The sequence below is a fragment of the Hemiscyllium ocellatum genome, chromosome 4, assembly GCF_020745735.1.
Source record: "Hemiscyllium ocellatum isolate sHemOce1 chromosome 4, sHemOce1.pat.X.cur, whole genome shotgun sequence".
Lineage (NCBI taxonomy): Eukaryota > Metazoa > Chordata > Chondrichthyes > Orectolobiformes > Hemiscylliidae > Hemiscyllium > Hemiscyllium ocellatum.
In genome coordinates this window covers 38,998,303-39,019,191 of record NC_083404.1, presented here as the reverse complement: position 1 = coordinate 39,019,191, position 20,889 = coordinate 38,998,303, and the positions used below count along the sequence as shown (strand labels likewise).

At 42.4% G+C, this 20,889-nt stretch overlaps 1 protein-coding gene across 1 annotated transcript in view; it reads left to right on the top strand.

Annotated features, from left to right (window-relative positions):
* The window catches only part of pkhd1l1.1 (PKHD1 like 1, tandem duplicate 1), a 246,772-nt gene that overhangs the window by 76,796 nt on the left and 149,087 nt on the right, over positions 1 to 20,889 (top strand). The window contains 5 exon segments of the mRNA XM_060823999.1: positions 9,303 to 9,477; positions 11,301 to 11,443; positions 16,315 to 16,503; positions 17,961 to 18,131; positions 19,019 to 19,245. Coding sequence (XP_060679982.1) covers positions 9,303 to 9,477; positions 11,301 to 11,443; positions 16,315 to 16,503; positions 17,961 to 18,131; positions 19,019 to 19,245 — 905 coding nt within the window.

The window sequence follows — 20,889 nt, the reverse complement described above, 5'->3', positions numbered from 1 at the left end:
CTGAGCCCGGAGAAATCTGGGTAGATGAAAAGAAGAACAAAGAACAGCTTGTAGACAGTTCCGGAGATGAGGGACTGAGGAGAAAGTTCCTTTCTGTTGATAATGGTACCAGTTCCCCATCACTTCAGCATGAGGCTGCTCTTCTTCAGACAAAAAAGTTTCAAGAACTCCATCAAGATGTAGTGATTCACCCATCATTAATAATAATGGAAGTCTCTGGACTCAAGATTTGTAGGGGAGGTGGTGCATGGGTAACTGCATAACATTATCTGCAGGCTGCACAAAAAATATGGACAATACTAGGACATTTTGAATCACCTGTCTACCAATCTTAATCTCAGCCAAATATTTGGACTAGCTAGATGATGAGGACTGAAATTCAGCATTTTCTTTCTGAGTAATTTCTAATTTCTTCTTCAAAAGATCCTATATATTAGTAGTTGATCTCTGTCTTAATGAAGGCTTGCTTTTCAGTGATAGCCTTCTGTAAATGTGAATGAATATTTCTGTTTCCTGCTTCTCAAATGTAAGATCATCACTTATCAGCTAAAGCAGAATATTTTCCTCAGGAAGTAATGCACAGTGACCTGTTAGCTCTGAACATTTGAATAGACCAAAGATCCTTTCCAATATCAGAATGTCCCTTTCTTCTGTCAGTTGCTTTATGGAAAAAGGCAGTTGAATGCAAAGGACTTGTGGAAATGCTCTGTAAGATTTTCTTGCTCAGCCTCTGATGTGGAGGTGCCGATGTTGGGTGGGATGGACTGGAAGTGACACAACACCAGGTTATAGTCCAACAGGTTTATTTGAAATCACAACCTTTCAGAGTACTGCTCCTTTGTCAGTGATACTGATAGTCTCTAGCAACCTCATTTGAGGTAGTTAGACTTCTCCAACCCTGATTTGATGTTGATACAACCAACTCCTATTGATTTGTGGGCGGCACGGTGGCACGGTGGTTAGCACTGCTGCCTCACAGCGCCTGAGACCCGGATTCAATTCCCAACTCAGGCAACTGACTGTGGAGTTTGCACGTTCTCCCTGTGTCTGCGTGGGTTTCCTCCAGGTGCTCCGGTTTCCTCCCACAGTCCAAAGATGTGTGGGTCAGGTGAATTGGCCATGCTAAATTGCCTGTAGTGTTAGGTAAGGGGTAAATGTAAGGTTATGGGTGGGTTTCGCTTTGGCGGGTCGGTGTGGACTTTTTGGGCCGAAGGGCCTGTTTCCACACTGTAAGTAATCTAATCTAATTTCAATTTTAAGGCTCTCCTTAACTCCTTTTCCAAAAAGATGGGCAGGTCAAGTGAGTTGGCCACACTAAATTGTTCATAGTTTTTTAGGTCTATTATTCAGGGGTAAATGTAGGTAAATGAGTCTGGATGGGTTACTTTTCGGAGAGTCGGTGTGGACTTGTTGGGCCGAAGGGCCTGTTTCACACTGTAGGATCTAATCCTAACTGTGTAGGATCTATAGTTTGGCCCTATACATGTTTATTGTAACAACCTTTGAATGAAGACATCAACAAGATTAAGATTAAGAACCTTTGAATGTTTAAGGTTGGCAAGATATAATTTGGAGTAAAGGTTAGATATTTTTAACCAACTTGTTGAGATGTGTTATTACACACCTCTGGAGCAGGAAGGACTTGAACCAGGGCATTCTGCCCAGAGGTAGGGACACTAACACTGCACCACACACAGCCTGGACTAAAATTTATTTTTTTCCCTGGATAGCTTTTCGCTAGGTGCAAGAAGGTTCTGATTTTGTATATGTTTAGCATATACAAATACCTCATGGACATCCATGAGGTGTTATGGGCCATCAGTAACAGCAGAATTTCACATAAACACAAACAGGATTGTTGTAGTCAGCATATTCTCCACTTCTCCACCATCAAGCCAAAAGGTCACTCTTGGTTCAACGAAGAATGTAAGAAGCCATGCCAGAAGCAACATCAGGCGTCCCTTATAATGAGACAGTATCTCAGGTAGTACTTTAATGACTATAAGATTTTGAATAGTCATGGACAAAGACAAGAGTGGCCCTAGTGTGAGGGTGTTTAGTTGGACAAAGAACAATTACATCCAAATTTCTCTAGAACTGAAAGTAATCTAAATCTAAACTGGGGAATGTGAATTGGGAACAGTTATTTGAGGGCAAATCTACCTCTAGCACATGGGAGACATTTAAAGACCAGTTGATTCAAGTGCAGAACATGCATGTCCCTGCAAAACTGAAGGATAGGAATGGCAGCATTCAGGAACCATGGATGGCTAGGGAAATTGGGAGATACTGATGACTGCAGATACTTGAAAGTCAGAGACAATAAAGGTGTGATACGGGATAAAGCACAGCAGGTCAGAGAGCATCCCAGGAGCAGGAGAGTCAATGTTTTAGGCAGGACCTTCATCAGAGTCCTGCCCGAAACATTGACTCAGGGATGCTGCCTGACCTGCTGTGCTTTTTCCAGTGCCACACCTTTATCTGACCCTCCACCATTTGCAGTCATCACTATCTCCTAGTTGCTTCAAACCATACTGTGAAACCTTTTCCAATGATGCCCACTTTGAATAAATTTTCCTCCTCCCTCTGCAAAGCTCTCAGTGAATCTCTCTCCCACTGCAACCCCTCCCAACCATCTCCTCTGCCCTGAAGCTCTTCAACCGGGTCCTGATGAAGGGTCCTGCCGAAAACATCGATTCTCCAGCTCCTTCGATGCTGCCTGACTTGCTGTGCTTTTGAGAAGTAAAATTGTAAGCTTAGTCAAATGGAAAAAGGAAGCATACGATTGGCCTAAACAGCTACAAACTGATGAAGTCAATGAGGAGAATAGAGAAATTAGGAAGAAATTTAAACATGGAATTAGGAAGGCTAAAAGGTGCAATGAAATGTCTTTAATAAACAGGGTCAAGGAGAATCCCAAGGCTTTTTATGTGTATATTAGATGAAAGAGGGTAGCCAGGGAATGTGTGGGCCCACTCAAGGACAAATATCTAGAAAAGCCAGCTAGAGGGGAGCCCATATTGAATTTGGTGCTTGACAATGAACCAGGTCAAGTCTCAGATCTCTCAATGGGAGAGCACTTCAGTGATATTGATCCCAACTTCCAGACCTTTACTATACTCATGGAGAGGGATAGGAGCAGACGGTGTGGGAAAGTATTTAATTGGAGGGAGAGGAATTACAATGTTATTAAGCAGGAACTCGGTGCCTAAATTGGGAACAGATGTTCTCAGGGATGTGCAGGACAGAAATGTGGAGGTTGTTTAGAGCGCACTTGCTGATAGTTGCAGATAGGATTGTCCTACTGAGGCAAGGATGGGATGGTAGGGTGAAGGAATCTTAGGTGACAAGAGATGTGGAACATCTAGTCAGGAGGAAGAAGGAAGCCTATTTAAAGTTGAGGAGGCAAGGATCAGACAGGGCTCTAGAAGGTTACAAAGAGGAACTGAGGAATGAACTTAGGAACCTAGAAGGGGGCATGGAAAAGCTTTAATGGGTAGGATTAAGGAAAACCTAAAGCATTCTACACTTACATGAGGAAGAAGAGAATGGCCTGAGTAAGAATAGAGTCAATCAGGGCTAGTGGAGAGAACTTGTGCCTAGAGTAGGAGGAGGTAGGGGAGGTCCTTAATTAATACTTTGCTTCAGTGTTCACTACTGGGAGGGATTAAACATTTGTGAAGACAGCATAAAACAAACTGATATACTCAAACAAGTTGACGTTATGAAGGAGGAGAGCTGAAAATTTTGAAAAACATTAGGATAGATAAGTCCCCTGGGTCAAACAGGTTATACTCAAGGTTACTACAGGAAGCAAGGGAAGAGACTGCTGCAACATTGACGATGATCTTTGTGTCCACTGTGTCCATTGGAGTAATGCTAGCTGATTGGAGGATGGCAAATGTTATTCCCTTGTTCAAGAAAGGGAATAGGGATAATCCTGGGAATTATAGACCAGTCAGTCTTGCATCTGTGGTGGGCAAATTATTGGAGTGGATTCTGAGAGACAGAGAATTCCAGGAATTTATGATTACTTGGAAAACCATAGTTTGATTAGAGATAGTCAACATAGCTTTGTGAGGGGTAGGTCATGCCACAAGAATTATTGAATTCTTTGAGGATGTGACATAACACCTTGATGAAGGTAGAACTGTGGAAGTAGTGTATATAGATTTTAGCAAGGCATTTGATAAGGTTCCCCATGGTATGCTCATTCAGAACGTAAAGAGGCATGGGATACTGGGAAATCTGGCTGTCTGGATACAGATTTGGCTGGCCTATAGAAGACAGAGGGTGGTAGTAGATGGCAAGCATTCAGTCTGGAGCTCAGTGTCCAGTGGTGTTCTGCAGGCATCTGTTCAGGGATCTCCGCTCTTTGTGATTTTTATAAGTGTCTTGGATGAGGAAGGGGAAGGGTGGATTAGTAAGTTTACCAATGACACAATGATTGGTGGAATGGTAGATAGTGTGGAGGGCTGATGTAGGTTACAATGGGACATTTACAGGATGCAAAACTGGACTCATAAGTGGCAGATGGAATTCAACCTGGAAAAGTGTGAAGTGATTCATTTGGGAAGGTCAAATTTGAATGCAGAATACAGGGTTAAAGGCAAGATTCTTGGCAGTGTGGAGGAACAGAGGATCTTGGAGTCCTACGTCCACAGATAATGTTGCCACCCAAGTTGATAGGCTTGTTAAGAAGGCGTATGGTGTGTTGGCTTTCATTAACAGGTGGATTGAGTTGAAGAGCCATGAGGCTATACTGCAACTCTATAGAGTCCTGGTTAGATCACACTTGGAATATTGTGTTCAGTTCTGGTTGCCTCATTAGAGGAAGGTTGTGGGAACTTTAGAGAGGGTGCTGAAGAGATTTACCAGGTTGCTGTCTGGACTGGAGGGTATGTCTTATGTTGAAATGTTGAGGGAGCTCAGGCTTTTCTCACTGGAGCAAAGAAGGGTGAGAAGCAACTTGATAGATGTGTACAAGATGATGAGAGGCCTAGATAGAGTGAATAGGCAGAGACCTCTTCCCAGGGCAGAAATGGCTATCACAAGGAGGAAAAATTTTAAGGTCATTGGTGGAAGGTTTAGAGGACAGATGTCAATTCTTTACACAGAGAAGTAGATATGTGGATTGCACTGCCTACAGTTGTAGTAGAGTCAGACACATTAAGGACATGTAAGAGATTCTTGGATAGGCACATGGATGATAGTAAAATGAAGGGTATGTAGGTTAGTTTGATCTTAAAGTTGGATAAAAGGTCGGCACAATATTGAGGACATAAGGGCCTGTACTGTGCTGTTCTGTTCTATGTTCTAAAACTGGCCAGGTGATAGAAGACAAAGAGTAGTGGTAGAAGGGTGCTTTTCCAGAATGGAGACCAGTAACTAGTGGTGTTCCACAGGGATCAGTCTTAGGTCTTCTCTTGTTTGTAGTATATATAAACGATCTGGAGGAAAATGTGGGTGGTCTGATTAATACGTTTGCAGATGGTGGAGTTGATGATAGTGCTGCGATTATGAAAAGATACAACAGATATAGATAGATTGGCAACTTGGGCACAAAAATGGCAGATGGTGTTCAATCCATGACAAATGTGAGGTGATGCATTTTGTAGGCTCAAATTTGGGTGTGAATTATGCTATAGATGGCTGAACCCATAGGAACGTTAACATACATGCAGGTCCACAGTTCCCTAACAGTAGCCAAGGCATATGGCATGTTTGCCTTCATCAGCCAGGGCATGGAGGAGATGAGTTGGCAGCTGTTTAGAAGACTTGTTAGGCTGCATTTGAAATATTGCGTGCAGTTTCAGTTTCCACACTACGAGGGTAGTGTGGAAGCTTTGGAGAGAGTGCAGAGAAGTTACCTGGTATCGAGGGCATTGACAATGAGGAAAGCTTAGAAAGACTAGAATTGATTTCACTGGAAAGATAGCGGCTGAGAGGGGACCTGTCTACAAAATTATGAGAGGAATAGATAAGGTGGATAGTTAGGCTTTTTCCCAAGGTTGAAGTTTCAATTACAAGGGGGCACAGGTTCAAGGTGGGAGGGAGAAAGTTTAAGGGAGATGTGTGAGGGAGGTTTTTCACACAGGAAGTGATATGACCCTGGAACACACTGCCAGAAGAGGTGGTGGAAGCAGGCACTTTGATGACATTTCATGTAACCATCCAGATGTCTCTTAATAGAGAGGGAACAGAAGGATATGGACCGAGTAAGGGCAGGAGTTCTGTTTTTTAGTTTAGTTAAGGTGTGATGATCAGCACAGGCTTGGAGGGCTGAAGGGCCTGTTCCTGTGCTGTACTTTGTTTTTTTGTTTCTTTAGTTGATCCTGGTGAAGGTACAGCACATGACTACTTGCACACTTGACAACATTAGGAGTAAGTGATAAACAGAGCTTAGTGATCCCACAACTGTGTTCAGCCAAGCAGAAGAGACTTGGGGATTATTCAGGCCTCTGGTCAAGGAAGAAGGACCAAGGACGTGTATACCCTGAAGTCCTGCCACATCCAGTCGTGAATAGTGGTGGACAACTAAACAACTCTATGGAGGAAGAAGTTCCATAGAATCCCCATCCTCAATTAAGGGAGAGTTCAGTACATCAGTGCAAAGAGTAAAGCAGAGCTACTTGCAAAAATGGATGTCCAATCCTTCCAGAGTTCTTTACCCCCAGGTCTGAGAGCTCTCGGCTTCTTCCTCGACCAGAGGCCTGAATAATCCTCAAGTCTCCTCTTCCTTTTTCTTTCACTGAGCAATTTTTCCTTTGATTCATCTGACTTCTGCCAAGGTGTGGCTAGGGCACGCACATGGGTCCCAGCTATGCCTGCCTCTTTATGAGGCATGTGGAACAATCCTTGTTTTGGCCCTACACTGGTCCCCTCCCACAACTCTGTCTTCGGTGCATCTACAACTGTTTTGGTGCCGCATCATGCTCCCACTTGTACCAAGAAAAGTATGCTCATTTTGTCTCCAATTTTCATCCACTACAAAGCCACTGACTCCCATAGGCTACCTTCACTCAAAGTTCTTCATACCCCATGTACTGTAATGATTCCATCTCATTCTCCCAGTTCAATCACCCACACCGTATCTGTTCAGATGATGACATCTTTCAAAACTGCACTGCTGACATTGCTTCCTCCTTCCACAACATGGTTTCCTGCTTACTGTGATAGATAGGGGCCTCAACTGCATCCAACCTATCACCCATACTTCTTCCCTTGTCCCTTCAATCGCTCACAGCAGCTTGATTGAGTCCTCCTTGTCCTCACTTTTCATCTCACCAGCCTCCTCATTCAAAGGCTCAATCACCACCATTTCAGACAACTGCAGCAGGATGCCACCACCAAACGTATCTTCCCCCAATTCCCCTATTTGCATTTCACAGGGACTGCTCCTCCAGGACATTAGATTAGATTAGATTACTTACAGTGTGGAAACAGGCCCTTCGGCCCAACAAGTCCACACCGACCCGCCGAAGCGCAACCCACCCATACCCCTACATTTACCCCTTACCTAACACTACGGGCAATTTTAGCATGGCCAATTCACCTGACCCGCACATCTTTGGACTGTGGGAGGAAACCGGAGCACCCGGAGGAAACCTACGCAGACACGGGGAGAACGTGCAAACTCCACACAGTCAGTCGCCTGAGTCGGGAATTGAACCCGGGTCTCTGGCGCTGTGAGGCAGCAGTGCTAACCACTGTGCCACCGTGCCGCCCATAAATCCTAGGCCATTCCTCAGCCATCAACATATTCCTCACCCACCTCCCATGACACCTTCCCATGTAGCCACAGAAGGTGCAACACCTGTCCGTTCACCTCCGCTACTCACCATCCAAGGGCCTAAACAGTGTTTCCAGGTGAAGCGGCGTTTCACCTATACCTCCTCCGATTTATTCTTTTGCATTTACTGCACCCAATGTGGCCTACCCTACATTGGAGAAAACAAACGCAGACTGGCTGCCTGCTTTGTGGAGTACCTCCAGTCTGTGTGCAAACAGGACCCTGATTTTCCCGCAGTCAGTCACTTTAACATAGCTCGCATGCTCACTTGCCTATCCTCAGCATGCTGCAATGCTCCAGTGAATCACAGCGCAAACTGGATGAATAACATCTCATCTTCAGACTAAGCACTTCATAGACTTCTCTGCTCAATATTGAATTCAACACCTTCAGATTCTCACTCCTTTCTTTTGGCTTTCTATGTTACACTCTCTGTCACCATGTCCTCTGACTCCCTCCCTCAATCTAATGGGACTATCTGCTCTTTCCTGTTTGGCAGTTGGCCATACCATTGTTTTGCCATTCTTATTTTCTGATCACTGAATCTGCACTGTCAGCAGCTTCTCTCTCCCAGCATTCCACCCCTCCACCTATTGCATTGATGCTACCTCCTCTAGAAATGATATCAGCTGTGATGGAGAGTAACCTGTATTTGAAACATTAGTTTGCTCACTCTCCATGGATGCTGCCTGACCCACTGTGATTTCCAGCTTTGCATTTTTGTTTTTAGTTCAGATTCCAGAATCTGCAGTAAATTGCTCCTACTTACATCAATGTTCACCCAGAAGTGCTGAGTGGATGATCAACTTCAGCCCCTTCATGAGATCCCCAGAATCACAGATGGCAATCTTCAGCAAATTCAACTCACTTCACATGATTTAGGGGCAACAGATATTACAAAACTATGGACCCTGCCAAAATACTGGTAATGATATTGAAGTATTGTGCTCCAGAAATAGTCTTAACTCCTAACCAAGCTGTTCCAATATACAGTTACAACACTGGCATCCACTCAACAATGTGGAACATTATCCTTGTATATATAGTACACGAACAGCAGGATGAATTCAATCAGCAGTCTACTCATCAATAAAGTGACGGATGGGCTGATGAACAGAATTATCAAGCAGCACTTGCTCAGCTATAACCTGCTCACTGACATGCAGCTTGAGTTCCAAAGGAGCCACTCATTTCCAGACATCATTACAGCCAAACATGGACAAAAGAGCTGAAGTCCAGAAGTGAGGGGAGAGGAAACATGGGAAAGGGCTTTTCCGAAGCCCTGCACAAAGATCTTGGTACCATGAGTCTGACACCACTAAGAAATAGCTCCCTGTGCTATGCTAACCCCTTACTGCATGCTTCCATATTTTCCTATGTTAAAGACTCTATATAAACATACATTGTTACTGGTGTATGGCAATACTGTTCTGATGGAGCAGACAGATTGACTGATATTTGCGTATTGTTGTGTGACAAGGGAATTAATTACATGAAAATTGTTTCATAGGTGGTTCCAATCTGACAATCTATGGATCGGATTTTGGCAACAAATCTGAAGATAGTTTTGTAGTTATTGGGAACTCTGAGTGTGCAATTCTTCGATGGTCGACCAACAACATCACGTGTTGTCTGCCCAGCCTCCCTCCGGCGAATTACAGTATCTATGTACAAACTCGTGTTGGGTATGAAGCTTATGTTCCACTGCATTGATTTTTCTTTACAAGTTTCTCCGAATCAGTGTAGCTGTACAAAAGATAGCAGAATTTTCAGCGCAAATTGTTTTCAGTGCAAGTTTCTGCAAAATCTTTTGTGTCAGTTAAAAAAACACTGGTCCTGTTCATCCAATCAAAGTCTGAGATCAAACTGAAAGTTGCCCACTTATTGTTAATGCATTTTTCTGGGAAAACTCAAAGCCAGAGCAACACTTACAAATGAATCCAAGATATTTATAGCCAGGGCAGAGGTGAGGGTGACTGCTTTTGACATCGAAGTAGCATTTGAATGTGTGTGCCATCCAACAGCATCAACAAAACTAGAGTCAGTGAGGATCAGGGGAAAACTGCCTGGTGATTGGAGTCATACTAAGCATGAAGAAAGATGGTTGTGGTTGTTAGAGATGAGTCATCTCAGCTGCAGGGTATCTCTGCAGTTATTCCTCAGGATAGTGTCCTAAGACCAAACAGTTTCAGTAGTGACCTTTCTCCATCATAAATTGCACAATGTTCAGCACCATGAAGCAGTCCATGTCCAAACGCAGCAAAACCTAGTCAATATCTAAGCTTGGGCTGACAAGTGGTAAGGTAAAGTTTGCACCACATGAGTGCCAGGCAATGGCCACCTCCAACAGGACAGAATCTAACAATTCACCCTTTTGATATTCATTGGCATTACCATCACTCACTACCATCCTCCACTATCAATATCCTGGAGGTTATCTTTGATTGGAAGCTGAACTGGTCTTCTATATAAATATTGCGACTAGAAGAACAGGTCAGATGCTGGGATTCCAGCAATATGTAACTCCCATCCCGAGTCCCCAAATCCTGTCCACTATTCACAAAACAAAAGTCAGGACTGATCGAATAGCTGTTAGTTGCCAGGATGATTGCAGCTTCAACAACACTCAAGGAACATGACACCATCCAAGACCAAGCAACCTGCTTGATTGGCATCACATCCATAACCATACATTCCCTCCACATTGGCTCAGTAGCAGCAGTCTGTGTCATCTACAAGATGCACTGCAGAAGTTCACCAAGGCTCCCAAAAGAGCAACGTTCAACCTCATGACTACTACCATCTAGAAGGACAAGAGCATCAGATGCAAGAGCAGGAAACGTTACCTGCAATTTTCCCTTCAAGCCACTCACCATCCTGACTTGGAAATCTAATACTGTTCCCTCAGTGTTGTTGGGTCAAAGTCTTGTGGAGCTACCAACAGCAAATGGGCAACAGCAAGAAGGCAGTTCACCACCACTTTTTTTAAGGGCAACTAGAGATGGACAAAAAATGCTGGCTCAGCTAATGATGACCATGTCTATTGCATGAATAATGCTTCTTCAGCAAGTTGATCCCAAATCTATTTTGCTGAATCATCATATTTGAGATTGCTATCACAGAGTGACATGGCACTGAATGAGTCTTTTTGCCCATCTTACCTATGCCAGCACTTTGAAAGAACAATCCAGGCAATTCAACTTCCCTGGTCTATTCCCAAAGCCATATAATTTTTTTATCCTTCAAATATTTACTCAATTCCATTTTGAAAGTTGCTGTTGAATCTGCATCCAGAGCCATTTAAGACTTACAGATCACAGCAATTCATTGCGTTCCATAGGTAACTGCTTTGTCAACTCAATGTTTTTGTGTCGTTATTACATTTGACGTAGAGTTGAGGGCTGAATGATAATGTTTCCTGTAAAGTTTCATCTGTACTTTTGGTTGCTCTTTGATAACATTAGTGCTTTTTAAGATTTATCTTGTTTGTTTTTCTCTTTCACTGCAGCAAATCTCTAAATGCTTCAGTCGAGTATGTCTTGCGAGTGACCGAAGTGACTCCTCAGCAGGGCTCATTGTATGGAGGCACGAAAATCACCATTTCTGGATTTGGTTTCAGTCCCGTCCCAGAGGACAACATTGTTCAAATTGGTACGCTTATCAGGTGAACTTTAGAGATGAAGTGGACTGTTATGTAAGCTGGGCAGCATTTGACTGAGTGTGACAGCAAGGAGCTCCGACAAAGCTGTGAACAATAGGGGATGGGTGGGACCACTGGGGGAGAATTCTCCACTGGTTGGAGTCATACCTAGCAGAACGGTGCAAATATAGGAAGTACTGGAGAAACTCAAGACTTGCTGCTTCTTTGAAAATTGGAAGTTTTGAAGGAGAGTCATATCAGACTTGAAACACTAACTCTCTTTCTCTGTCCCAAAGAAGCTGCCAGACCTGCTGAGCTTCTCCAGCACTCTGTGTATGTTTCAGATTTCTAGCATCCACAGTAGTTTCTTTGTATTATACATATAGGATGTTGGTTGCCATTGTTGGAGATCAATCATCTTAGTCTCAGGTCATCACTGTATCACTATTCAACCAGCTTCAGCCGCTTCATTAATGACCTTCTTTCCATCATAATGTCAGTAGTGGGGATGTTGCTGATGATTGCACAATGTTCAGCACTGTTTGTGATCCTCAGATACTAAAGATTGGGCTGATAAGTAGTGAGTAACATTTGCTCTACACAAATGTCATATCATCGCCATCACCTCCAGGAGAAAATCTAACTATTGCCCCTTTACATTCAATAGCATTAACATAGAATTATCCATTGTTGAAGAACGTGGTGCTGGAAAAGCACAGCCAGTCAGGCAACATCCGAAGAGCAGGAGAGTTGACGTTTCGAGTATAAGCTCTTCATCAGAAATTAGGGGTGGTCCAGGTGGCTGAGAGATAAATGAGAGGGGGTGGGGTTAGGGAAGGTAGCTGGGAACGTGATAGGTGGGAGGTGATGATAGGTCGGAGGGAAGGGTGGAGTGGATCAGTGGGAAGGAAGATGGGCAAGTAGGACAGTTCAAGAGGGCGGTGTTGGGTTGTAATGGTGGCTCTGGGGTAAGGTGGGTGGAGGGGAAATGAAGTAACTGGTAAAATATGCATTGATCCTATGTGGTTGGAGGTTCCCAAGGCAGAAAATGAGGTGTTCTTCCTCCAGGCATTGGGTGGCTAGAGTTTGGTGGTGGAAGTGGCCCAGGACTTGCATGTCCTTGGCAGAGTGGACAGTGGAGTTTGATTCTGTCACCGGAAATGGATATGGAGAGGTACAGGAAGGGGAGGGAGGTATCCGAGATGGTCTAAGTGAACTTGAGGCCAGGGTGGAAGGTGTTGGTGAAGTTGATGAACTGTTCAACCTCCTCACGGGAGCTACACCAGCACCATCCCTTTTCTTCCATTACATCGATGACTGTATTGGCACCATCTCATGCTCCCGCGATGAGGTTAAACAGTTCATCTACTTCACCAACACCTTCCACCCTGACCTCATGTTCACCTGGACCATTTCGGACACCTCCCTTGCCTTCCTTGACCTCTTCATCTCCATTTCCGATGACAGACTCAACGCAGACATCTTCAAACTCAGTGACTCCCACAGCTACATGGACTACATTTCCTCCCCCCAGCCCCACCCCCTCCCATTTATCTCTCAGCATCCTTGCGCCATCCCCTCATTATTGATGAAGAGCTTATGCTCGAAACGTCAACTCTCCTGCTCCTTGGATGCTGTCTGACCGGCTGTGCTTTTCTAGCATCACACTCTTCGACTCTGATCTCCAGCATTTGCAGTCCTCACTTTCTCATAGAATTATCCATTATCAATATCCTCAGGGTTATCATTGATCAGAATCTGAACTCGACTAAACTTATAAATATGTTGGCTACAAGAGTGGGTCAGAGGCTAGGAATTCAAGTAACTTACCTCCTGACTTCTCAATCTGTTAACACTAAGAAGGGATAAATCAGGAGTGTGATGCAATGTTATCCACGTACCGAGATGAGTTCCAACAATGCTCAAGTAGCGCCTCACCATCCTGGACAAGGCAGTATACTTGAGTGACACTCCATCCAACAATTTCAAAATGCAAACCCTTCACCACTGACACAAGTTAGCAACGGTGTACAACATCAACAAGGTGCACTCCAACAACTCACCAGAGCTCCTTAAGCAGCACTTTCTAAACCAGCACTTCTTCCACCTATGAGGACAATGCTCAAGCCAGCAAGACACAATGCCCGTGAATGAATTAAAAATAATCTCATGATGTTTCTTTAGTTTGTCAATTTTGCCATTTCCTTTCTGTGCAAATTATTGCTCTGCAAATATATAACTGGAATAGCTTAGTATAAGAATATAAGAAACAGGAACAGGAGTAAGCGTTCTGGCTCATTGAACCTACTACACCATTCAATAAGGTCATGGCTGTTTGTTTTTATGGACTTAGCTCCATTTACCTGCCCACTCACCAAAATTGGTAATTCCTTTACAGTTGACAAGTCTCTCTATCTTTGTCTTAAGAACACTTAAGAAGGTAGCCTCACCTGCTTCACTGGGCAAGGAATTCCATAAGTTCACAATCCTTTGGGTGAAGAAGTTCCTCCTCAACTCAGTCCTGAATCTGCCTCCCCCTTATTTTGAGGCCACGGCTCCAAGGTCTTGTTTCACCCGCCAGTGGAAACAAACTCACTGCTTCTATCTTATCTTACCTAAGTAATTTTATACATTTTTACACAATTCCTCCCTCATTCTTCTAAATTCCAATGGGTATAGTCACAGTCTACTCAATTTCTCAACTCCGGAATCAATCTGGTCAACCTCCTCTATACCCTCTAATGCCAGTACATGCTTTCTCAAATATGAAGACCAAAACTGTACGTTGTGCTGTAGGTATGGCCTCGCCATCTCTCTATACAGCTGCAGCATAACCTCCCTCTTCTTAAACTCCATCTAACAATGAAGTACAGTATTCCATTTGCCTTCTTAATTATCTGCTGCCCCTGCAGACCAACGTTTTGTGATTCGTGTACATGGACAATCAGGTCCCTCTGCAGAGCAGCATACTGCAATTTTTCACTCTTTAAATAAGAGTCCCTTTTGTTGTTTTTTCTACCAAAATGGATGACATCGCATTTATTAATATTGAACTCCATCTGCCAGAACCTCACTCACTCACTTAACCTACCTATATCCCTCTACCGACTTTCAGTGTCCTCTGCACACTTTGCTCAACCAGTCACATTAGTGCCATCTGTGAACCTTGGCACACTGTACTTGGTCCCCAGCTTGAAATCATCTATGTAATTTGTAAACAATTGCAGTCCCAATACTGATCCATGAGGCACACCACTAGCCACTGATCATCAACTAGAAAAACATCCATTTCCCCCACTCTTTGCTTACTCCAGTTAACCAATCCTCTATCCATGCTAATACATTACCCATACCACTGTGCACCTTGATCTTATGTGTGGCGCCTTGTCTTCTGGAAATCCAAATATACCACATCCACTGGTGCCCTGTTGTCCACCACACTGTAATGTCCTCAAAGAATTCCAGTAACTTAGTTAAACATAATCTGCCTTTGAAGAATCCATGTTGCATCTGCCGGATGGGACAATTTCTATCCAGATGCCTCACTATTTCTTTCTTCATTATAGATTCAAGCAATTTCCGCATTGCAGAAGTTAATCTAATGGGCCTATAGTTACTTGCATTATGTCTACCTCCTTTTTTAAACAGTGGCATCATGTTTGCTGTTTTCTAGCCTTCCAAAACATACCCAGATTCCTGAAAATTTTGGTTAATTACCACGAGCACATTTGGTATTTCCCCTGCCATCCCTTCTGCTGGCGTGGGATGCATTCTATCAGGGCCAGGAGACTTGACTACCTAGCCCCATTAGCTTGTCCAACACTACCTCTTTAGTGATAATGATCTTTTCTAGGTCCTCATGTGCCATAGCCTCTTTGACATCAATTATTGGCATGTTGTGTGTTCCACTGTGAAGACAGACACAAAATACCTGTTCAACGCCTCGACCACTTCCTCATTTCCCATTATTAAATCCCCCTTCTCATTCTCTAAAGGACCAATGTTTACCTTAGCCACTCTTTTTCATTTTATATATATATGGAAACCTTTGCTATCTGTTTTTTATTATACATTCATAACTTGAAGAAAGATAGTAATCTGAGTTGAATTACAACAGATATTTTATAACAATCACTGACATTTATTCTGACTGGAATTCTGTGTTGTGCAATATTTACAGGTTCTGTTCCATGTCACACAACTTTTGCTTCACCAAACGTTCTCAAGTGTGTTTCTGATCAAACTGGAAGAAAATTTGTCGTTACCAATAATGGCAGCAGTCAAAGTATGTGATATCTTTTTGAAGATCTTTGTTCAAACTGCGCAGTGTTGTTTCCTATCTCTGTCTGTTGAAACTGGGAGGAATTAATTCAGACCCTTGAGCTAAATTAATTAATTGGATGGAGACTGATCTTTAGCATAACTCCATCCACTGATCTTGGTTTCATAGCCATTAAAATGCTTTCCTAACAAAAATCTATCCATCTCTTGACCCCAACTTTAACAGCTCTGAGGGAGGGAGTTCCTGATTTTCCCATTTGTGTGAAGAAGTGTTTCCTGATACCTCCCCTGAAAATCCTGGCTTTCATTATAAAGCCTCTTTGACTTCCCAAACCTTAAAGCCTGGTAATAACTGAAACAGGCAATATCAAAAAATGCTGAAAAATCTAATAAAGATGCATGTTCAGTATAACGTATCAAACTCTCAAACTGAGATGAAATATTTTCTTCTAAGTAGTAGTCATTTTTGAAATTTGAGTGTATCAATGACTGAAACTTAAACACTTGTCATGTTTTGTTAACAAATCTCTTTGCAACACATTTTATATTTTATTTTTGAATATACTTTCTATCCACATTTGTTACTACTTTATCCTAACAGCACTTGGAGTGGGGTATGAGTGGAATCCTTCAAGTCTGGACATCATTGTTGGGGATACAGTACAATGGCAGTGGCAGTCCCCACCTTTACTTCAACATTTGAGATACAGAGTCTTCAGTGTCTCCAAGCCCAGTGATGTAAACTACAAAGGCAGTGGGTTTATTAGTGACAATATGAGCACTACAAAAGGTAAATTCACAACTGTTGCATTAAACAGGAAGATCCTCACCTGTGTAATATTCCATTGATGCACAAGAGAAGCTTGAGCAGTAATTCATCCTCGTTGCATGATTTTTCAATCAGACTTTCATGTGAAAGAAAACAACTTGAAATTCTTGGGCACTTTTTACAACTTCAGGAGAGCCCGAAGTGCTTTACATTCAATGAAGTACTTTTGACATGCTGTACTGTGCAAAACTGCTTGGCCAGTTTGCATACAGCAATCTCTCACAACCAGATACATAATAATGAGCAGATCATTATTTACGATGTTGATTGAGACAAATATCAGCCCCAGGCCATCAACAAGAACTTTCTTAATTTTCAACATAGGATATGCAACATTTTATGTCCATCTGCACATTTCCTACATCACAGCAAAAGCTAAAGTTCAAAAGTCTCTCATTTGGTGCAGAGCAGGTTAGAACTTCCTGAGGTTGTAAGAAATGTTCGTTTTTAATTATGCATTCATAGGGTTGGGCAAGGCCAGCATTTGTTGCCCATCCCGAATACTTTATTAGGTGATAGGGAACCATCTTCACAACAACTTAATGGTTTATTTGACCATTTCAGAGGCCAGTTAAGAGTCAACCACGTAGCTGTGCGTCACAAGCAAATGGTAAGGTTAACAAGTAAGAGAAGCTGCTTTTTTTTCCCCTGGAGAATATTTGTGAAGAAAATGAGTATTTATAAAAATCTGGTAGTTGTGTAGTCACCATCACTGAGACTAGCTTTTTATTTCAAATATAGGTAATTTGTCAAATCTAAATTTCCCAACTGGCATGGTGAAGTTTGAACTCATGTCTCAGGAGTACTGGGTCATTCCTCTGGATTATGAGTCCAGTAACGGAATCATTATACAGACACTGTATCTCAATACTGACAATCCCAGGACTGAGCCAATGTCAGCTTTCCGATCTTTGTCAGTTTTTGGGTTGGGTAGTTAGGGCCAGGTTGGGTCGGCCAGATCAGGCTGGGCCATGTTGGGTAGGAAAAAGTGAGGACTGCAGATGCTGTAGGGTCAGAGACAAAACAACACAGCAAATCAGGCAGCATTCGAACAGCAGAGCTGTCGACGTTCTGGGTATCAGCTTTATCAAGAATTATGTTGGGTGGGGTCAAAGGTCACAAACCACTTGGAGTACAGAAAGAGACTGTGTGTGACCAGTCTGTACTAATTCAACATCGAATCAAATAAGTTACTTCACTCAGTTAGTACAATTAAATTTCATGTCTTGCCCCTATAAAAATCTCCAGGTTTTGGGCATCTTCATTGTTCAGATAGCTGCATGTCAGATTCTGTATCTCTGCCACAATGGAGTGAAAATGCAAACTTTGTATTCATGCTTTCTGATTACAGTCAGGATGTAATATAAAGTGGATTTGGTGATTTCACACCCCTAACGGATGATGGTCTTTCTGTGTAGGTTCATTCTCTCATCATTTTACCTCCCCCGGGACTTATTACTACAGCAGTGGTTATGTGGACCAGAAGCAAAGTGTTGTCCTCCAAGGGATGGTGAATGTGAAACCAGCTGAGGAAAGCGTCAAAGGCGTACATATTTATTTGGCAGGGATTGAAGCAGAATATGTACCAGGTGAAATGCACATCCTCTTACTATTTTGGAGGGTTTATGTGTTGCTGGAGGAAATTTCCTTAGTATGCTAATTCTACAGCAACACAAACAAAGCCTAAAAACGTTAATCCCCTTCCCCATCACTCTGGGTGAGGTGATGTTTGTTCCTGGGATAGGTTAACCTCCATCACTCAGGGTTTTATGGTGTTTATGTTTAATCCTGAGGATCTGTTAATTGCCGTGACAAATCAGTGTTTAGATCAATATTGTCCAATAGAAATTGTTAACTACGTACTAGCCACCAAGATTGATTTCAGTAGAAAACATCTTACAAACAACAAAGAATAATGTATGTGATATGTGTGTGAATCTTTATTAAACAACGTTCTCCCAAGCTTCAGTAACTGAGGGTGTAAAGCTATCATATAATTAAAGAACAAAATTAATCAGGCTGGCTTTTATAACATTCTGATATTTCCATGGTGGCTATTAGTGAGACTAGGGTTTTATTTCAGTATTATTTAATTTGTTTTGAATTACTTCATGTAATTAAGCACAATCTCTCTACTCTTTCTATCTCCATTTTACCAAACATTCCGGCTAAAGTTCACGTGTGCATGTGAGCTTTGAGATCACATGCACAACACTGGTGACTCACTCATCAGTCACGTTTGGATCTACCATTTGTTGCATAAGGTTTGAGTAAAACTGTTTTCTCAAAAAGCAGTCAGTGGCACATCTATCTAGTCAGACTTGGAATATCTGGCAACAATTCTATAAATTGTGAGCTTCTCCTGCCGAGAAAGCTGAATGTATTTGAGTTTCTTAATGTGTTGTTTTCTGTTTCCCCCACTGGCCGCTGTGCCTGCACATATTCTCTTGGTTAACAGCTGGTTGTTTGTGTGTAGGGCCTTCTGAGAAACTGCCTTCACGACAAAAACGTAATAGTGACTGTACAGCACCGATCCCCACATGTAACCAGGCATTGAACAGGACTGATGACAAAAGCTTCACATTCTACCTGTCTACCTGCTACTCCCCCACAATCAACAGCATCACACCCTCAAAAGGAACAGTGAAGGACAAACTAACCATTACCGGTACTGGATTCAGTAAAATCGGCTGTGCAAATGAGGTAAACTAACATGTTCAAAACTTAATAAGGCAAATTTGAATTTGCATTCTAATTGTTTAAAATGCAATTATCTATAAATTCGTCTTTTATTTTTCATAAAACTTGCATATCTATAACACTTTACAACAGAACATGCCAATGCTGTACAGCAATAAATAGCTCTTTGAAGTGTAGTTCAATGTTACAATGTGGCAAACACAGCAGCTAATTTGTACATAGCGATGGGATAATTCTCTAATAATTTACTTTAGTTGGTGAGGAATAAATCTTAACCCAGAGTACTAGGTAGAGTTCTTCTGCTCTTCTTCATAAAATTGGCAAGAGTTTATTTTACACCCACCGGAATTGCCAGAGAAAACCTTGGTTTAACATCTCAAGCAAAAGTGCGGTACTCCCTCAGTACCCAGCTTTTCAAGAATGCAGGAATTGGTACAAGTTGACCATTCAGCCCCTCAAACATGCTCCACCATTTGGTAGGATTATGGTTGATCTGACTGGAGGCTCAACTCCGTTTGCTTTCTGTAATTCATTGCCCCCATTCTGATGGACTTGAATATAGTCAACATATTCTCTGCTTTCTGGGGTAAAGAATTCCATGACACTGAGGTTGTGATTCTCTGATTCATTGTCTAAGTGTGGGAGCAGACATTTTCAGAGGCAACTAATGTGCTGTCCCCACAATAGAAAAAGCTTGTTGAATCAAGCTCTAATCAGCTTGGTAAAAGACCCACAAGCCTCTTGGCCAATTGAGGAGCTTGATAGCGAGGTTTCACATTGTGTTGGCTGGCAGAGGCTGGCAGTTTCTGTGTCTTGAAGTTTGAAGCCTAACCTCCATGATAAGAAAGGAAGTCCTTTTCTTTTGCCATTTGCAAGATGGGTGTCCCATGGAGTTGGCAAGAGTTGGAAGCAAGGGTGAGAGTACTATGGACTATCATCAGTGGCTAACTCTGCTGCCTCACCAGGTACCCAGATTCTATTCCACCTTCAGGCAACTGTCTATGTGGAGTTTGCATAATCTCCCCATATCTACAAAAGTTCCCTCTAGGTAGTCCAATTTCCTCCCATGATCCAAAGGTGTGCGGGTAAGGTGGATTGGCTACGCTAAACCAATCAGGCTGACAGGTGTTCCAATCTGCTGGGAAAGTGCACATCAAATTGATCCCCACTGTTCATGGAATAATACCAAATGTTAAAATTCTTTTAACAAACATGCAGCGCTCTACTTTCCTAACTTGCATTACAAAATTTAATGTATGGACTAGGCTTCTATACTAACCAATAAATATCATTTTTTGTAGGTAATCAAAATACAGCTTTTGGCAAACAGATATAAATAGCACTTAAATAAAACTCTAATCCAGTTATAAGTTTCTCCTCACGCACAGAAAAACAAATAGAGAGAATAGATTATTGATGGAAGTAGAAAAGACCAGATAGCCCATTCATTGGTGTTATTTCCTAGTGCTGATGATCCTACTTTAGCTAACCAGGCCCTTCACGTTTGGTTACAAAAACAGAAATTGTTAGAATAATTCAGCAGCCTGGCATCATCTGTGAAGAGAAAGCAGAGTTAACATTTCGGGTCCAGTGACCCTTCTTAAGAAATTATTGTAGCCAGGGGAAGATTGTTACATATGCTGAAGC